The following is a 20,873-nucleotide window of genomic DNA, read 5'->3' as shown; positions in this document are numbered from 1 at the left end:
TCATTTTTTAAATCAGCTGAAGATCTCAATTTGAATCAGACATGCAGCTCAAGTTCCCTTTGCTTTGGACATCCTCCCTCCTCACAAGGGTGTCCCCCTCCTTCACAGACACCCAACCTGAGGGCAGACAAACCTTTCCAAGCCTTTCCCAAGCAAAGTGGGACCATGAATGTCCCCAGACACAGAAACCCAGACTCCAAATTATCTAAAATGAGATTGCATTTCATGCAGCTTGAAGTCCATGCAGCAAAAGAGACTAGCACAATTTTTAATGCATTTAAAAATAAAATAAAATTGGGCTTCCCTGGTGGCACAGTGGTTGAGAGTCCGCCTGCCGATGCAGGGGACACGGGTTCGTGCCCCGGTCCAGGAAGATCCCACGTGCCGCGGAGCGGCTGGGCCCGTGAGCCATGGCCGCTCAGCGCGTCCGGAGCCTGTGCTCCGCAACGGGAGAGGCCACAACAGTGAGAGGCCCGCGTACCGCAAAAAAAAAAAAAAAAATTAAATTAAATTAAATTAAAACTGGGGGGTGGGGGGCAAATACACAAAGTCCTAGTCTCCTTGAGTCCCTGTAAGAGAAGGGTTTGGGAATGAAACCATCCACTCCCCCTGGCAAATGAGTCTATTAAATGCATGGAATGTTCCCGTGGCCTCTGATGCAAATCCACAGAGCTCTGGGGCAAGAGCAGGGACGCGGGGAGAGGAGCACTAGTGCAAAAGCAGCTACACACGGTCCCCTAACTTCACCTGAGAGCAGAGCAAGGTGGTAAATCCCGGGGCAGCAGCTGTTCTAATAGTCAGGAGATTACACACACCCCTGAGGAGATTTGCTCCTAAAAGAAGTGGCAGTTAAGAACCAAAAAAAAGAAAAACAAAAGAAATATTTCTTCAACCACACTCTTCAAGAAAATGCCATAAATATGTTATTTATTATGTTCATTTCATAGCATTGGACACACAGCTCAACATATTGAAATATTGATTCCGTGGAGGAAAAAAATGGGAAAAAGGAAATAAAAAATATTGCATCTTTCTGTTGGAGAATCTCGGCCCCCAGGCGTCGGGCGTAGTGCACCAGTGTCCTAGCCTGCAGGAGGCGCTGAGGTCGGCAGGGTCCTCTGGGGAGGGAGGCTGTGCCCATTGACTGGGGCTGTATGGCAAAAATTGTGTTGGGTGTCCTTGGCCTTGCCAGCTCAGGCCCTCAGTCGCCGGTCACCTGGGGGGCCTGCCCGTCGGAGGGCTGGTTGGCTGACTGGATGAACATGGGTTGGGCGAGGTCCTGGCCGGCAGGCATGGTGACTTGCTGGATCTGGTAGAGCTGCTGCGAGGGGTGGAGAGGAGAGAGTGAGGTCACCCCTGGGAGAGGGGCATGCAGCTCCCTATGGGCCTCGAGTTGGTTGGGGGCCCCAGATACCTCAACCACCACCCATTGCAAGGCGTCAGAGGGAGGAGGGGAAGTGGCGCTCTGCTGCGGTTGGGAGCAGCAGACACAGGAGGCACCAGCCCGGTGAGAGGGGGTATGTGTGGTGGGCGGGGAAGAGGTGCAGGGAGTTGCATTTCCTGCGGCTTTCACTTCTCTGGGCTCTGCCTCTCCCGTTAGCTCAGAGCCTCGAGCTTGCTGCACGCTGTTCCTCTGTGACAAACACAAGCAATTCGAACCACTGTACCAGCAGCTTGGAAGTCAGCATTTCCCCAACTCAGTAATCCTCGCTGGCAGGGGCAGTAGGGATTACCCTCTCTCCTCTTTTCCTTAGAACATCTGGCTCAGGCTGAGGCTACACTGAATCTCCATCTCCTGCATAGGCCCTGATGGGGAGGCAGGTCACCCGGGATTAAACGCTTACTACAGCGAAGACCTGCGAAGATACTCGCGTAGCCACTACGGAAGGTTAGGGCCAACTGGACATGATTTCTCAGGTGTTTCCAAAAGAAACCAAAAGCTAAGACCCCCTGCCACAGCAGCCCTGGCATGTGAGCCTGGCATCTGGTGCTGGCAGAAGCCAGAGTTGGGTCCTGATGCCAGTTCCTCTCCTTTCTGGGCAGCAGAGAACATAGGCTTAGGCATGTCATCCTATCATGTCCTCAGGGGTCTATGGGAAGATAGTGCGAAGGGAAAGGGGGCGGGAAAAGGGAAGATCCCTTCCTCACGAGTTTAGAATTACTGAGTTCCAGGCACCTAGAGAGCTTGAGAGGTCACATGTTCTCTGCATTTCAACTAATCCATGCGATTAAAAAGAGCATGGCTTAGAGAAAAACTATTCTTAAAGAAAGGAAACAGGAGACCTGCATGCTAGTCCTGCTTCTGCAATGAACAGCTAAGCAAACACAGACAAGGCACTTCCCACCTCCAGGGCTCAGTTCACTCATCTGTAAAACGGGGACTGGGGCTACATAATGTCTAGGATTATTGTCAACTCCCACCAAGTCTATAAATCTAGAGGATAGGCAAGACTGTTGTTTTAACAATTTCTGTCCACTTACTGTTAACAGATGACGGGACAGCTGTCCTAGCCATCCAAACCCACAGATACCACCTGCTACCCTGTCACAACTCCTCACCCTCTGCTCCTGCCTAGGCTGGGTATCCTACCTGTCCATCCGTGAACTGGCTGAACTGCTGCTGTCCTTGCTGGACCTCTGTCTGTGTGATCTGTAGGAATCAAGACGGCAAAGTAGGTACATCAGCTGCAGGGTCTGGTCCACTAGTCCACCAGCCCACCAGCCAGGAGAGGGTCGTGAAGATCAAATGGACAATGCACATAAAGTGCCCAGAATGAGGCCTGGCACAGAACAGGGGCTTGATGAGTAGCAGGAAAACAAGGGTCCCTCCCCACCCCCTAGCACAGACAGCTACTCAGAGTTGGCACCACACAGAGGACCCCAGAGCATGCAATATACAACTTCTGCAACCATCTCTCTTAATGTCCACCTAACTACACCCCGCCCCACTGAAACCAGCCCCTTGCTAAAAAAGTCATTCTGGGGCCTGAGGCTCAAGTGAAACAAAAACACCTAGCTCCTAGGTACTGACAGGACAGGGCATAACATTTATGGTTTAGGCAGAAACCCTAAGAGTCTGTCTTTCAACCAGTGAAGGCAGATTGCAAAACACTGGGCAAAGTGGTGAGTGGTCCCTTTCATGCTTGGAAGGTGGGCTCCAAACCAAACCCGTATCACCCAGATTATCTGACTGGAATATGAAACACCCTGGCGAGCAGGTGGCCTTGGCCCTGAAAGCCCTTGTGGCAAACCTATGAAGTACTTTTTCCGAGAGAGGCCACGTGCAACCCTCTGGGCCAAGGCAGGGGGATGGGGGGGTGAGGAAAACATTTATCACATGTACTTAAAATCTTATGTGGGCATTTTGAATACATTGTAAAGGAAATTTACAGACATGGAGAACCGCATCATATAATGCCAGTTGCTGCAGACAGCTTGGCAGACTAGAAAAAAGACTGAACAATGTTTGTGTGCGTATATGTTATCTATGGAACATTTGACTAGCTAATGTTTTCTGTGTACCTTCTCCTGGAATCATCACAGCCACCCTGCAAGGTAAGGACTGTCTTCTCGAGTGTCCTCACAATGGCCAAAAACAACCCATCGGGCCTACCCATGAGACTATGAGGAAAACAAGGGGACAGGTATGAAAGGGCTTCATGAGGGTTTCTTACTAGTGTTCTTTGTTTTGGGTTTTTCTCCTCCCACCTGCTTGAGGGCAGGAGCTAAGTTTTGCCTATCTCCCAGTGCAAAGTAAGTATTGAAGAAATATCTGCAGAATAAATGAATGATCCTGAGACAAATGGAAAACATTCGTCATAGATGAGAAGGTTTTAACTGTGCCCTGTGGCCAGCAGGATTGCCCTTCACATCAGTTGAGAAGAGTTTCGTTCACCTTTAAATTCCATTTACATGTTAACATTCATTCAACATTCATTCAACAAACGTTTACTGAGCACCTATGAAGTGCCACGTTGTTATAATTACAATCTGTTGTTACACAGACTGTGTCCTCAGGCACCCTCTTCTTGCTTCACTCCTTCCTCTCTATACACCCAACTTTCCCCACTTTCTGGCTTTAGTTCCTGGTCTCAAAACTGACCTCTGGGGAACCAAGAACTCTTCTTCTCACTTCCTCCCACCCTGTGCCATAGAAAGTTTCTGGATCCCAGGCTAGAATCTTACAAGTTTAAAAAAAAAGAAAAAAAAAAGAGGGGTACACTAAAGGGTGGGACCAATCTTGAGATCTGATTCCATGTCAATGAGCCCCAGGAAATTAGGGAAAAGCCCAAATCGTTATACAAGCCAAGGAATGGGTTTAGAGTGGGCCTTTAAAGATCCCAGAGGCTATATGGAACTCGAAGCCCTGCTTTTGGCTCATTCCTCGTATTTTCCCAAATGAGATCTTTGGAGACCTGCTCTACAAACTCAGCTCTGTCACCACTGTCAATAGATACATCACCAGAAATGCAATTGGGCCAGACGAGTCCAGCTCTTTAACAATTGCTTCTTTTTTTGGGTCTGAGGCAAAAAGAATTGATTAACAATGCCTCCCCTTGTCCAGCATCCCCCGTCCCCTGCAAATAATACCCACATCCCCCAATCCCCAAGCCCAGGGAGGCAGCCCCCTCGGCACCTGTGGCTCAGCCTTCAATATCTCAGGGCATGAGAGGAGATGAGGAGGGCAGTCTCTGGTTAGGGGTGCATGAGAAGGTAGAAGTAAAAACCTAAGTAGCTTTCCAAAGGGCACAGGAGGTGCCAGATCACAACAGTCATCAGGTTTAAAGATGGAAACTCAGCCTGACAATGAGGCAGTCTGTCAGAAAGCTTCCTCCAGTCAGACCTGCGCACACACACATCGGGCTTTCTTCAAGCATCCTTGAGGCTTCCCCTGCCTTGAGTTTCCTTGTCGCTCAAGAGCACGATGGTAAGAGACACACTTTGAATCCGATCCTCCGATAAACCCCATCTGTCCCTTGGGGTGCAGAACAGACGTGCGGGGGGTGGAGGCGGCTCTTGCTGAAGGATGAGGTGGCGAGAGTTGTGTGCTGAGCACTCCTTTGTCAGAAGCCAGCTCCAGCTGGTTCCCAACTCAAGCCCTGAATCTCTGCAGCACATACCTGTTGAGCATTGGTGGCAAGCGTCTGGATCTGTCCCTGTACAACCTGGGTGCCTGATACAGGCTGGGCTAAGCGAATATACTGCAGCTGGCCGGCATTCAGCTGCACCTAGGCAGGGGCAGAGACAAACAAACCACCGGAGACTGAATGCAACCTCAAACAAGCAAACTTTCCATGACAAGAAATGGTGACTGTCCCCTACCCGTCCCCACCCCGACCCCTCCAGAAAGGCTGACCCTGAAAAGTTTCTTTTTAACAGAAACCCAAACAAGCAAAACCATAATATCTCTACCCCGTAAGTCACACAACACAAAAGAGAATATGTTCCTTGAATGGACTTGGGGAAAAATTCCCAGAGGATCTTGTCATATATGTGAGGACAGCACGGCTGGACCCTCAACATTCACTGGCTCTTAGCTATTTGCTCACAGTTTATGTTAAGATTTGATGCCAAAGACTGTCTGACATTATCGGAACGCTTATACCTTAAGTGTGGGGCCTTTCTCCCCTCCGTCTCCACCCTTCCGCACCCCTGTCCCCGGGACGGCTGATCTAATACTGAGAAGAGCCCCAGAGTCTGCCAGGAGCCCAAAGCAGGTGGCCATCACTCCGCACCACAGCCCTAGGACTGCCCAGCCCCATGCTGCACATCTTGGAAGAGAAAGCTGGCCCGCTTTACTATCTCTGTCCCCGAGAGCCAGGACTAATAGGGGTCTGTGGGACTTTTAGGATCCTTGGTGTTCAGCACTAGCTTCTGGCCAAATACCTCCCAAAGGGAAGCTGAATCAATAAACCTTTCACATAAAACCCCATCATCGGAAACCAAAGCTACAAAAATGCCCTTAAAGTCCCTCATGCTTAAGATTAAGTCTCAGATAATACAATAATACCACATGCTGCATTTAATTGTGTGCTAAAAGCCTTAACTCAGGCTCTTAATGCTACAGCGTACCATGAAAGCATTAGTGCTTCGAGCATGGGGATGAGGAGAGGACCAAGGCAGCTACAACGTGAGAGGAACTGTGGCTCAGCAGAGAAAACAGTCAGCAAAGGAGGACTACGGACAGTCACACTCAGGATGTGGGGAATGAAAGCGGCTCCAGGAGGACCAGCAGATTTGGTCTCTCTCTATCTGGAGGCCCAGACACCACCCTCCCTGGCTGCCTAGCCTGCTTTTCTTGTAAGGGTGGGCTTCTTGAGGGTAACAGGCAAGTCATGCCTCTTTGTCCTGGAGCAAAATTTCCCCTTGCCTTCAAGAGCTAACAACTTCATTGCAGGGGCTTTTACTTCCGTGAGGAAAATGCTGACAGGATGAAGCTTCTGCATGCAGTGTTAAATCAAACTGCTTCTCTGAAACTTCAGACTCAATGAGGATTTGAACCACCAAGAAAAGACTAACACTGAAGTTCCTGGTAGAACGTTCCAGAATTGTCTGCTTAAGGCAAGATGGAGGGACACAAAATCTAAACCCATTAATAATCTGGTTCAAAGGAGACAGGGCAAGGTATTGTAACCTGTAGTCATTTCTCTCCTGAGAACATGCTAAGAGGAGCTGCTGGAAGTTGTGATGCCAAGCCTAAACTCCCCACTACATCCCACAATGCGGCTTCCAGGCAACATTAAGTTGCTTATGGGGAGGAAGACAGCTGGGTGGAGGCTTGGGAAACCTCATCTGCCAAGACTTATGGTGGCTGGTCCCAGGAGTCACCAGAACTCCTGCCAAGGAACATGGGATGAAAGACCGAAGCCTTGTCCCAGGAGTGGGGGAAGGTATACTGCTGGCCATAGGGATTTTACATTTCCCAGCTGGGAAGAGCTCTTTTGCAGAAACTCAAATGTGACTAAAAGCTGTGAGCCAAACAGTTCCAAGCAGTTCTTAGAAGCAAGCTCTTCTTTCAGGCTTGTGTTTAGGTACTGGTGATGCTCTGCCCTTCAGTCCTCTACCACAAGGGTAGGCCTGGGGACCCTCACACCTTTTTAAAATTACAGAGCAAAGAATCCTACCCCCTGGGCTTTCAAAAGAGGAGCAAAGCTTCCTTCATAAAGGTCATCACTAATACGAGCACTCTGGTGAGTTTAGAAATGGAGACTCCTGTAGAAGGTATACAGTGAAGACCAGGTCCTAAATTCTGCAACAAGTCTTCTGTGCCCCAGAGGCTTTAAAAGACTCAAGTTAAAGTTACTACAGGGCTTCCCTGGTGGTGCAGTGGTTGGGAGTCCGCCTGCCAATGCAGGGGACACGGGTTCGAGCCCTGGTCTGGGAAGATCCCACATGCTGCAGAGCAACTAAGCCCGTGTGCCACAACTACTGAGCCTGCGCTCTAGAGCCCGCGAACCACAACTACTGAAGCCCACGTGCCTAGAGCCTGTGCTCCGCAACGGGAGAGCCACCGCAATGAGAAACTCGTGCACCTCGACGAAGAGTAGCCCCCGCTCTCCACAATCAGAGAAAAGCCCATGCGCAGCAACAAAGACCCAATGCAGCCAAAAACAATAAATAAATAAAATAAATTTATTTTTAAAAAAAGTTACTACAAAGTGTGAACTCTTCTCTGGCTTAGCTGAACTTGTTTTGGTGCCCTCACATGCAAAAATGAGAACCATTTATGAGAGACGTCATGGGCTGGTGGCTGCAAGGAATCTGGAATTGATGGGTGTGTGTGTGTGTGTGGCGCCACCACCCCCAGCCCCACCCCATGGGGGAAGGAAAGGGAGGGGGGAAGGGAGATGGAGCGGGGGATGGGGGGGAGGGGGAGAGAGAGAGAGATGAAAAGGAAAGAGATAAACAGAGGGATGCACACACTCCTTTCCTAAGCTTTCTCCTGGCCTATTACTCTGTTAAGAAGAACAGTCCCCAAAACAGAGTTGAGGAAAGTTTCTGAACTTTCTTCAAAAAGGAAGTTAGTTGTTAACCAAGTCCAGGTGAGTTTCTGTATCTGCCTACATTTCATTTACAATAGGAAGGGCAAGGGGCAGGAACAGGCCTGCTCCAGGTCACTCATTTTCCACATTTTTTTGTGGCAAATTGACCAATGAATACATGGCAAGTGTTAAGACAGGACCTTTTTTTTTTCTTTTTTTTCCACCAAAGAACAAGTACAAGTGAAAAAGCCAGCAAATCTAAGAAATGAAATCCCTCAAGGCACACAGGAAGTAGCAGTCCACAGTGAAGGAATGGATAAGTTAAATGAAAGCCAAAAATACACTTTGCTGCAGGCTCCCGTGGGAACTGACTCATGAATATGCAACAAGTGTATTTATGGCCTTCTCTATACACCTCCCTCTTATTCTCTGCAAATCAAAAGACAGGACTAGGACTGCCTCACAGGGCCTTTGGGCCTTGGCACAGAATAGTGGTTACAATGATTTCTCTGCGTAGGCCGAGTGAGGGGAAGCGGAGAGGAGCTGCCCCATCGTGGTGAGCCCGAACCTGGATTAAAGGAAAGCAGGGTGTATACAGTGAAGCAAGTTGTGGTTTGGGGTAATGGGAATATAGGTTTATAACAAAGTGTGCGTACATGTGTGTGTGTGTGTGTAAAATCTTTAACTATTTCCTGTTATACTGTTGAGCAAAGTGCCACGCAGACCTTAAGGCAGGGCAGGACTTACCGGGATCTGCTGGATCTCTCCTGTGTTCGTAATGATCTGCTGCATCACCTGCATGGTCTGCCCAGTGCCACTCTGGGCCTGCTGGGCCTGACCCTGCGGCTGGGCCTGGACAATCTGCACCTGCTGACCTTCTCCAACCTGCATGGTCACGGGTGTGGTCTGGAAGGAAGAGTCATGAGAAAGCTGACTGAGCTCCAGCCCAGAGCCATTAGGCCTACCAAGGGGTTAATAATGAGCAGTTAACCAGGAGCAAACCCCCTCCATGAACGCCTGACCTCATCGCAACACTAACAATACTCAACCTACAGAAGCCTTTGGGCTCAGAGCACTGTTCAAGTCACTCTCCAAAATAGAAGACAGGAAGGCCAAACGGATTTTTAGACTCAGAGTACAGAATATTTGCCTCGGTCCCAAATACCTCTATGCTTCAAACGTTTCAACTCTTCACAGCCCCTTCAATGATAGAAAGGCACATACAGTACAAGAGCATCAAAAGCAACCACGATAATTTGCCTGAGACATGGCTGTAGTCAAGTCTGGAGCAGGTGAGTTTAGAGGGCAAACTAAATGGAAAGTGGGGTCAGCATGGGTTAACTAAGCTCAGGACCCTGGGCTCCTTCTCAGGCATGCAGGACACTGGAAGAAACATAAAGGGCACACTGGCTTTCACCCCCATTCAAGCAGCAGAGCGACTCCAGCCCACTCTGGCCAGCCGGCTGCTCTGGATCACAGCACTGCTTCCCACGGGGGAGGCAAACACCCTTAAGACCTGGACACTGTTAAGACCTGGACCTTAACTGAGGCTACCCGCAAGTAACGGAATTTAATAAAGCCAGACTTCTAACTTTCTAGAAACAGGAATCGCAGCTTTAAGGAATTTCTGTCTAATGTATATGAAGATTCTGTGTTTCACACACACTTAGAGCACTGCCCAATGAAACTTGCTCCTTTGAGAGACAGCAGATTCAAACTGTCAAAAGGATCAGTCATTTCTTTTAATCTCAAAACTTTAGCCCTAGATGTGACCACTACAGATCCCAGCATATCTTGTTCATCTGGCGGCGGTGCTAGTGGAGCCTTTTAACCACACCTGCACCCCAACCCCTCACTTTGGATATGATTTCTCCCCACTCTGAATTAAGAATCACCTCTTAAGACAACTCTGAGAGTCTTAATGAATCCTGGGCTTCAATCGATGCTGTTATTCTGATGCTCTCACTTTCTGACTGCACAGGTCTACTCTGCATCTAAAGTTACAAGGGAAGGGGATATGTTCTGAGAACTGTAGATGGGACTCAGGGGATTACTAGGTAAGGAGAAATTACTACAAACTGCAGGAGGGTAGGGAAGAAAGATGACAGAGGGCAATACATGCAGTGGGTTAGGTCAACAGTAAACACCTCCTATACTCACACCATGATTTCCAACTCAGCCTGTTCCCCAAACCTCCAGTAATAAATGTTTCCAATTTTATGACAGAAAACACAGGATTCACTTTAACAAAATATGCTTTTCTTCCAATTTTAATATGTATTGGTCCTGCAAAGGTATCTGAACTCAATTTGAAACAACAATTCCTGTAGGTCTAGGGAGGTGCGACACAGCACAAGGCCACCCTGAACCAGCCAGACAGCGAAACAACAGGAGATGCTGGGAAGAACCAACTTCACCGCCCTCACAAGCCTTATCAGCTCCAAGCTGAGCAAGTCTGGGGTGGCAAAGAAGAGGTAGGTGAAATTCTCGCTGACTAAAAAAAAATGCATACTGCCAACTCATCACTGTACTACCACCTCAATTTTCCCAAGAGGATTTCCAAGGTATTTCTAAATCATTTCAGGAAAACGAGGGCTCGTGTTAGCCTGGCAGATGTCAAATCACGGATGGCATGCCCTGCTGTCGGGGCACAACAGCCACGAGCTTCTTAGAATGGTCAGCCAATCAGAGCCAGCTCTTGGCAGACTCCCTTGAAGTTTGCTCTGTACAGGGATAAGCCTTTGGCAGGTAAAGCTCTCACCACTGCAGAGGTACAAGCATTAGCCAAAGAAGGTCCCTCAGGCATCATGGTGCAGTGGATGCCTTGAGGCAGGGACTGGGCTGTGGTCATCTTTAAACCCCGTCTGCCTAACACTGTGTCTTGCAAAGAGCAAGCACTCAATAAATTTCCGTTACATGGATAAGAAAATGGGCAGGGAATAAATCCTAAAATCATAATTGATATTTAAATCTACCCCTGTCCCAACCTTTTTTTCTTTAGGTAAACCCAGCTCCTTACTAGAATACACATGGCTGTTTGGGATGTGTCCTCTGCCTATCTTTTCAACTTGCCTAGACGTTCCGCTATGCTGACTGTACCCTCCCCTCCTACCATTTTCCCTGTGCTCTTTCTCATCTCCAAGCCTTTGCTCGTGCTGTGCCCTCTCCTGGGAAAGCCCTCCTTCCCTCTTTATTTGATTCATTTCCATTGTTCCCTCTAAGACTCATATTATTCCCTTCAGGGAACTTTCTCTGACATCTTCTTCCACCTCCCTCACATCTTTGTTAGGTTCCCCTTTGAAGTGCTCCCGTAACACCCTCTACACAATCCTAAGAATATCTTATACTTCCCATGTGGCAAGTGGTGTAACCTTCAAGTATTTGTAGCCCCAACTAGATTCTTGAATTCTTTAAAATAGGGACTGTTTTATTCATGCTTGTATCCCCAACACATAGCATTGGACTTTATCTAAGAGGACGTTCAATGTTTGATGAATAAATAAATTAATGATTGGCAGGGAATCTGGAGTCAGAGCTCAGAAAACATAGTTCTCCCTAGGGGCAGGACAGGGATAAAGATGCAGACGTAGAGAATGGACTGGAGGACACGGGGGTGGCGGGGAAGCTGGGACGAAGTGAGAGTAGCATTGACATATATACACTACCAAATATAGATAGCTAGTGGGAAGCAGCCGCATAGCACAGGGAGATCAGCTCAGTGCTTTGTGACCACCTAGAGGGGTGGGAAAGGGAGAGTGGGAGGGAGGCTCAAGAGGGAGGGGATATGGGGACATATGTATACGTATAGCTGACTCACTTTGTTGTACAGCAAAAACTAACACCACATTGTAAAGCAATTATACGCCAATAAAGATGTACAAAAACAAAAACAAAAACACATAGTTCTCTTCAGCCTCTCATGATCCCAACCATGTGGATGTTACTGCTTTTAGACAGAGAAGGAATCTTCTGATTACTATTGTAAAAAGAGAAAGTCACCTGACACAAATTTGGTGGGACACAGAAATGATGGGGAAAAGGGGAGGAGGGGTACGCAAGCTGTCAGTGGTGCCTGATCTCCCCCTTGAGGGTACAAATTCCAATTCTGGTGGGAGACGCAGACAGCAGGCACGGAGTCCACTTAAAAGATGTCACTATTCTTCACGGGGGCATTATAAAGATTTTTTTCCTCCTAAAACTTTTTAGGGATCCTGGAGAATATCTTGCTCACTGCACTTTCCTCATATGACCCACAAGGAAACCAGGGTCCAGAGAGATCAGGTGACACATCACCTCAGTGGCTGAATCTGGTGAAAAGCCCAGGTCTCCAGAATTCAAATCCAGTCCTCTACAGTGATCTGACCGCCCCTCTGCCCCAGTCACACTTTGCCCATCCCAAACCTAAGAGGTGCTGTCTGGCTGGGCCGGCACCCTCCGTGGTTCACAGACCTGGCCCTGCTGAGGCTGTGCAATGATGATCTGCCCGGGCTGGATGGTGGTTGTGGAGCTGGTGGTCTGCTGGCCTTGCTGCTGCCCCTGGACCTGGACAGCAGTGGGCTGCTGAGCCAGCGTGAAGTAGTACTGGACGGGCTCGGCAGGAGTCACAGACTGGCGCACCTCCTCCTGTGGGGCAGAAGGAGGGGCAGGTAAGAGGAAAAGAATCGGCTCAGCAGCTGCCACAGTGAATTTCCACTCTTCCCCCAAATGGGCTCTGTGCAGTTGCCTGCTGAACGCTGAGCTCTCCACATCTGAAGCCAAGAGAAAGTGGAATTCGAAGAGACCAGTTGTGCTAAATCAAACTAAAAATAACAGATTCCATAGGCTTCACAAAACATACAGCCAATTTTCTGAAGTACAGAGTAATCACCCACTGTGTGATGAGCTGCAAATGGGCAAATAATTACCATACCTAAAAACCACGCACTAGCAGTGCTTGGTAGTAAATGCCGTCAAGGCCTATGATCTGAGAACAGTGCTAACGGCAGGCACCCCGACTACCATGCTCTCAGTCTGGCTCCCAATCTCCCAAATAGGCAGCACTCTCCGTATTTCGCTCCCACCACCTCAGGAGGGAACGAGCAGGGGAAAGGGAAACAGGGCTTTTTCTGGACGGGAAGTTCAGAATCAAATGTCAGGATCAAGAACACTGGTAGGCAAGAGCCCAGCTTTTCAGAGCATGTCGAGAGCTCTGTGGTCACTGAGGCCATGTCTATCCAGCATCACATCTGGTTTGGTGCTACTTAGCCACAGAAGCGCAACCCAGAGGGCCTGAGGGACAGCCCTCCAGTGGGGTGGCCTCTGGCCGATCTGCTGGGTGAAGAGACTGTTCCTTCTTCAGCTGACGTTGTCCATGGCAGAAGGAGTAAACAACCCTCTCCCAGCCACCTCGAGCTCACAGCTGAGAGTGTAGGATGTTTACACACACTACGGCATGGTTACAGCCTGAGGGTCCAGGGTTGGCCGGCCCCTGACCACTGACACAGATCGGCGTCTGCTCCGGAGGGCCCTGCGACACGTGGTGCCCTGCCTGGGACAACAAAAACAACAGAAACATACAACCACTTGGGCTTGTTGAGCAAAATATCAGCTAAATTTACTCACTTCCATGTTCTGGACTAAGTTTGCCAGGTTCAAGGAAAGAGGAAAAGAAGACACTTCTTCAAGGTATAGAGACCCTGTGGACCAAAGCTCTCCAAAGTGACATTTACAGAGTTGGTACTGACCCCATCCCCAATCTGTGCTTCCACAGTCCGTTTCTCATTACACTTTTTTTGTACTTGCTTGGAAAATTCCACTACTTTCCCTGCTAGAATGAAAGCCCTATGAAGGCAAAGCCTCGCTCTCTCTTGCTCCCCACTGTCCCTACCACCCGTCTCCTTGCAGGCACTCAATAAGCAGTTGCTGAATGATGAATGGATTCATAGAGCCGGGCAGACAATTGGAGATAGGAAAGTACTTTTTTTTTTTTTTGCGGTACGTGGGTCTCTCACCGTTATGGCCTCTCCTGCTGCGGAGCACAGGCTCCGGACGCGCAGGCCCAGCGGCCATGGCTCACAGGCCCAGCCGCTCCGCGGCATGTGGGATCCTCCCGAACCGGGGCACAAACCCGCGTCCCCTGCATCGGCAGGTGGACTCCCAACCACTGCGCCGCCAGGGAAGCCCAGAAAGTACTTTTTTTAACCCAAGTTAGGAGTATGACAAATTCTCTTGAACCCAACAGCTGTTAGCAGTAGAAAAGAATCCCTAATTTCTTGCTACCTCTAGGATTCCGTGGCCATAGTGCAGGAGACACTCCTGTCTGCTAAAGAACGGGTTTGGGTATTCTTTTGCTTGCCCGGTGACTGGGGGCCCAGGATACTAAAACTAGGACTCCTGGTATCTAGCCCCTGAGAAACTTGGATCTCTGCATGACAAGGTTCCCTAATGGCCATTCACCCAGTCTAGGCAGACACTTGTAACATTCTGGGTTTCTAAGCTAGTCCTCAAACATGAACCAACTTTCTAAGTTAATGTATTCTGTGCTTCAGGCCCAAACAGTTTGAACCCTGGACATGATCATGCTGAGGCAGAAGAAAAAGGAGGTCCCCTTTTATTTTCATCTAGGTCTCAGTTTCCAGAACAACTTAACTGTGACAACATCACCTCCACTTCAACTCCAACTTCTCACCATTATAAATAAAGGTCAGCCAGTCAACTTGATCTTGGCTGTAACAGGGGTAATACTGATACCCTCCTTAGCGAAGAAACAAAGGCCAACTACTCTTTTCAAGGCTCCTGAAATAGGTTCAATGAATTTATTTTCCACTCAGAACTCCCTTCCCATTCTATAAAAAGCATCAACCACTAAAATGCAAACTAACTTGGAAAAGCTCTTGGGTGATGAGGGTATAGAGGACTAAGACCCCTAGAACTAACTTGTAGGAAGTCTTGGGGAGGAGGGAGCCACTGGCATTTACCAGCCCTGACCTGTCATTGTTCTGTCTCCAGTTACCCTTGACTGTAGCTAATCTGCAAGTGAATATGGTCTTTTTGCCAGACAAATAGCAAACCCTTTAAGTACCACTTTCAGAAGCTAAAATACCCCTTGCCAAAAGCTGTGAAAACATGTAAAGAGCTTCTCCTATGACGCCTACTGTATGCTCTTAAACTGTTTATGAACTAGGCAGTGTCTAGGACACTTCTGTGAGTATCAAATAGAGGCACCAAGGTTTGTGTTGTGAGGACAGGCATGACAGTTCTCGAATCACTGGAATGGAAGGAGGCATATCTAAGCTTCTTCTGCATTATGAATACTCATTCCGCCAATGGAGGTCAAGCTAGCAAGGGAGTGATTATGCTTGGTTTAAAGAAATGGGTGAAGAGGAAATGACATTTCAATGAGCAGGAACTTTCAACTCACAGTTTTAGTGGGGCAGAAGTCAGGCCTCAACTGTCTTCTGCTTGAGTAGTCTTTACTTGCTTCCCCAAAGAACAAGAAGACATCCCCACGCATCTCAGAGAAGTCAAGGGCCTTAGATCCACAACTCAGTATTTCTGGCTCGTTTCTTTCCCCAGCAGTGGGAAATCACCCCCTGTGCTAGAACAATCTCTGAATGACTAGATCAATCCAGAATGGAGCACTTGCCCAGCTTTAGCAGTGGCCTCCCCAACCAGAGTGCCTGCTCTTGGAATCTCTTCAGAAGTAGAGTCTGATAGACAATGCCAGAGAACGAGCAGCCTCACATCCTAGAGCCATCACCACAGTGCTGTGCAGCCAGCCCCAGACTGGAAAAAAGCACATTTGCTTCAGTAGCAAGAATGAACTGCTGCCTCCTTCAGAAAGGGTGAGTTTTGGAGAGCAGCGCTTTTAAAGGACTTAAGGAAGGTGCCAGCCAATTTGGAGCTTGGGAAAACGTCATGTCTATAGAGGATTAAAAGTGCTATCTTAGAATTTCAGGCCAGCTTTCAGCAATCTCAACCTTTCAAAGGCCAGGCAGTAGCTGTCCCGAATAGGATGCCGATCAATGGCCTGAACACCTGCAAAGAACTGAACGTGTTCAGTTCAGAAACTGAGCTGTTTCAGCCAGACACACTTTAAAGGAGATGGATCATAGCATTCTGAGTCAGGCTAGGATGTAACAAGGAGCTCTCTGACACCCTAAGAGAGTCAAGCACTGAGGACGCTGGAGGAAGGGAGAGGACACGACCATTCTCTCTAGCCAGCTGGCTCGGCAGGCAGCCCCAGGGAACAAGCAGGAGTTGGTGCAAGGAGCCCGAGCAAGGCCTGATGTTGTCACAGAGCTCACCACCTTGGTCTAAAGGGGGCTTCTGAAACAAATTCCAACAAGGAGAATGGGCGAATGGTATCAACTGTTCTGAAGGAAGCGAAGTGGTCTGAGTTCTTGTTGTAGTGACTTCTCAGAGAGGAGGGAAGCACTAGGAGGGGGAACTGAGCCGCGGGCACAAACCTGCAATGTTTCAAAGGCGATGCACAGCGGGACGACCGTGGCAGCCTGCCGCTGTAAACATCCGACTGAAAGCTCCCTGGAACGCCTTACAGCTTCCAGTCAAGGATGTTTACAGTAGCAAAGACTGCCCAGAAAGAACGAAGACGCAGTGAGGCACCCCGCTCTAGGAAGGAGGTGCAGAGGGCTTGCTAACCCCAAGGCCCTCAGGCAGGGTCGGGATTACAAAGGGCGTTTAAGATGCCCACCTCTCCTACACTCTCTTACTCGTTAGTAACACGAGACGGCACAGAATGGTCGTCACTGAATGATTCCTCTTTCTAAGGACAATACACTATGAAATAAATTCATTAAAAACACTTAAAATTTTATTAACAAAACAGAGAGAGCAGATCAAGGCTCAGCTTTGCTCCTGCCAGACTCTGCCACTATTCCCCAAGCATCTCTACTACATCTAGTGAGTCATGCAATCTGCATGCCTAAAATGATGAGCTATACAGGAGAGGGGTCTATCACAATTGCAATTAAGAGCTTTATGCACCCAAAGTGCTGAAAAACAATGGTGTGACCTCCAGAGAGGAGCAGACAGAAGAGCAGGAAAGGCAGACACTCACATTCTTTCCCATGACTGCTTGGAAAGGTTGCTTAAGTGGTGGTTCTCAAATATGGTTGCACATTAAAAGCATCTGGAGAGCTTTAAAAAGCACTAATGCCTGGGCCTCCCCCCTCGCAGATTCTGATTCAGCTGGTGTAGGGGCGGGGCCTAGAGACCGGTATTTTTTAAACCCTAACAGGTGATTCTAATGTGCAGCCAGCGCACTGTGCAGAGACCCACAATCTAGACTAAGAGAAAACCCAGTCCACTCACTCCAAACACCACTATGCACACACAGAAGCTGTTTCTTGGAAATCTAAAATCTGTAACTTGCTCTCCCATCCCAGACTAAGAACTCTGACAGACTTCCTAGGATCCCTCAAAATGAGCTTCACTTTACTGTTGTAACTAAAGTCTTTCATTTTCATTTTGTCTGTTTTCACTGAAATACCACCTCAGAGGCACTGAGTTAAAAGCATCCCCAAGTGAGTAACAGAAGGAGATGTTAAGGATGGATCTGGTCTGCAGAAAGAAAAGCAAAAGAAGAGCAAATGACTTGTGCCGAGAGAGGAAAAGGAGCGTATCTGATACCAGGATGCAAGGCACTCTCTAGTCAGCAGCAGCAGGAGCAATGCCTTCCCAGCTCACCTGACGCTTTGGTGGTTTCAGCTCATCTCTTGGAACAATATCGATGAGAAAGTCAAACTGATCAAATTTTGTAATTGCCATGGCGATATCATTCCTCTGTAACAAAGAAAAGCAGAGTGAAAAATTAGCCTGGGGAGAAACTAGTTCACCTGGCTTTCTACTCTCCAAGTTACAAGTAAGGTAAGATGATGACTTCTAAGCCAAACTAAATACCCATGGCCAAGCCTACAGGCCAAAAGTAGTACAACCAAACTCTTATAAACTGCAAATGATCAGACTTGATGGACAAACACTGACAAAAAAGAGATAAATGTAGCTCATGCTCTACAAACTGTATATTTGAGCCTCCAACTATTACCACCTCTGCTGGATCCTAAATTATCATCCTCCAGATACATCTGTACAAATCTAGCAATCTTAACTGACACGTTTCTGGTCATTCTGTGGTTAGCAAGGTTAGACTATCATTCAACCTTATAACTTTTTAAGCCTCTAAATAATATTTTGGCTCTTTGGTTCACAAGTAGTTATAATCTATTTTGAATCTCTTAGCTGAAATCCTAATTCAATAACTTTTTGCAATATTTTCTAGTCATTGGATCTATATATGTTAGTTCCTACAAGGCTACAATTTTTATTTTGACATTCAAAATCACAATGTCAAATCCACAGTTTAAATCTTGTTCCACGTGACATGAACACTGGAAGTCTTAAGTCACTAGAATAGAGGCAGGGTGGGTAGAGACCAAGTCAGCTGACTAACGCTACTGAAACCAAGGCCTGCTCTGATGGCGTTCTAAGAGTGACATTCCCTTTCTTTAAATAATAAAATCAAAAGATTTTTAATTAAAAACCAACACACTATGTATATTTAAGATTTGTGTACTTCACTATATGACAATTTTAAAGCAAAGGAAAAAACAGAAAAAAATAGTGAACTATGGTGAGTGAGACATATGTTGAAGTGTTCAGGGGAATGTAAACTTTTTTTTTTTTTTTTTTTTTTTTTTTTTTTTTTTTTTGTGGTACGCGGGCCTCTCACTGTTGTGGCCTCTCCCGTTGCGGAGCACAGGCTCCGGATGCGCAGGCTCAGCAGCCATGGCTCACGGGCCCAGCCGCTCCGCGGCATATGGGATCCTCCCAGACCGGGGCACGAACCCGTATCCCCTGCATCGGCAGGCGGACTCTCAACCACTGCGCCACCAGGGAGGCCCGGGAATGTAAACTTTTAAATGCATATAAAAATAGATGACTTGGGGACTTCCCTGATGGCGCAGTAGTTAAGAATCTGCCTGTCAATGCAGGGGACACGGGTTTGAGCCCTGGTCCGGGAGGATCCCACATGCCACGGAGCAACTAAGCCTGTGTGCCACAACTACCGAGCCTGCGCTCTAGAGCCCACGAGCCACAACTACTGAGCCCACGTGCCACAACTACTGAGCCCACGTGCCACAACTACTGAAGCCCGCACACATAGAGCCCATGCTCCGCAACAAGCCACCGCAATGAGAAGCCCACGTATTGCAACGAAGAGTAGCCCCCATGCGCAGCAATGAAGACACAGTGCAGCAAAAAATAAATAAAAAATTAAAACAAATAAATAAACTGACTTTGGAGCAGCAATGGTGGCTATGCATCTTCAAAAAAAAAATAGATGACTTGATGAATAGAGGGAAAGACAGACATGGGAACAAAACAAGTAAAATGTTAACGGTAGGATCTAGGCGGTCAGTATACAGGTGTTCACTGTAAACTCTGTATAAATTTTTTTGTGTGTTAGCATGTTGACTTTTCCCTCCAACATAATAAAATGTTGGAGGGAAAAGTCAACATGCTAACAGAAATCCTTAGCAAGCTCTATATATCACATCTTAAAAGAAGGTGACTCATCAGACAAAATAGGAGGGGATGGAAATTTTCCTTCCCTTGTCTTTGTGATGGCCCCAAGCCATTGAAATGCAAAACTCCAGTCCACCCTTCTTGCCAGCCACCAGCTTGATAATAAACCCTCCCAACCGAAGCAGGGCACATCTCAAGGCTGCCAGGTCTCATTTAAGATTAGTACGATATAGTATCACGTTCTTGATGATGTCACCTACTCAAGCTACCCAAATGGCTCATCAATGGATAGAATGAGGGGGAGAAAAAAAAAAAACACCTCCAAAGATACACCAAAGTGTTCTACAGAATTTTGGAAACAGATATACTTAAATGGGTCTTTTTAACATTTTTAGTTTGCCTTTTTTAATGCTAGTATTTTACTGATTATCATATTTAGTAAAAAAAAATACAGAAATCTTAAGTACACAGCTTGATGAATTTGAATAAATATATGCACCCAGGTAGCTATCACCCAGATAAGAACAGACAAAGTTTCCTTCTATCCCTTTCCAGTCAACTTCCTTCCCCTACCAATCTGAGGCAACAACAACTCTGATTTCTGTCATCACAGATGGTGATAGTATATGGTGTACATGCTATGTAATTTTTTTCCTCTGATTTCTTTTGCTTAATATTATTGAGATTCATCCATGTTGTTGTATGAATAAATAGTTTGCTTCTTTTATTGTTGAGCAGTAATCCATTTTATGAATATATCAGTTTGTTAATATATTTACATCTTGATGGATATTTGAGTTGTTTCCAGTTTTTGGCTATTATAAACAAGGTTATGAACATTCTAACACAACAATGTCCACACTTTTGGGTGTACACGTAGGAGTGGAATGGCTGGGTCTTAGAATAAGGAACATGTTTAACTTTATTAGAAAGTGCCAAATAGTTTTCCAAGGTGATCACACCTTACATTCTGACCAGCAATAAATGTTTCAGTCACTTCACTTCCTTGTCAACACTTGGTATTGTCAGTCTTTTTTATTTTAGCCATTGTAGTGGGTGTAAACCAGTATCTCATTGTGGTTTTAATTTGTATTTCCCAGATGACAAATGATGTTGTATACCTTTTCATATGCTTATTGGTCATCTGGGTATCTTCTTTTTTGAAGGGCCTGTTCATGTGCTTTGCCCATTTTATTTTTTAATCTGAATTGATCTTGAAGGTAGCTTTAATTGGATCTCTCTAGATTCACAGACTTCCTTCAAGACAGCATAAAATAAGTTTTCAATGTCTGGCTGCATAGAATATAGACTTCCCAAGGGTAGGAATTTTTGTCTGTTTTGTGTATTAGTCCCCAGGGCCTAGAA

The 20,873-nt window shown here is 47.1% G+C and overlaps 1 protein-coding gene across 4 annotated transcripts in view; it reads right to left on the bottom strand.

Annotated features, from left to right (window-relative positions):
• Positions 1 to 910: 910 nt before the first annotated feature.
• Positions 911 to 20,873, bottom strand: part of NFYC (nuclear transcription factor Y subunit gamma) — a gene marked incomplete at its 5' end in the record, with an annotated part of 30,389 nt that continues 10,426 nt past the window's right edge. For all 4 annotated transcript variants that reach the window (XM_079697825.1, XM_079697827.1, XM_079697828.1 and 1 more), the window contains 6 exons: positions 911 to 1,321; positions 2,591 to 2,650; positions 5,121 to 5,228; positions 8,730 to 8,888; positions 12,432 to 12,605; positions 17,670 to 17,765. In XM_079697825.1, the coding sequence (XP_079553951.1) occupies positions 1,202 to 1,321; positions 2,591 to 2,650; positions 5,121 to 5,228; positions 8,730 to 8,888; positions 12,432 to 12,605; positions 17,670 to 17,765 (717 nt within the window). In that variant the 3' untranslated portion in view covers positions 911 to 1,201. The remainder of the gene's footprint in view (positions 1,322 to 2,590; positions 2,651 to 5,120; positions 5,229 to 8,729; positions 8,889 to 12,431; positions 12,606 to 17,669; positions 17,766 to 20,873) is intronic.

Source organism: Hyperoodon ampullatus, assembly GCF_949752795.1.
Source record: "Hyperoodon ampullatus genome assembly, chromosome: 2".
Taxonomy (NCBI): Eukaryota; Metazoa; Chordata; class Mammalia; order Artiodactyla; family Ziphiidae; genus Hyperoodon; species Hyperoodon ampullatus.
This window is presented reverse-complemented; position numbering and strand designations above follow the sequence as displayed.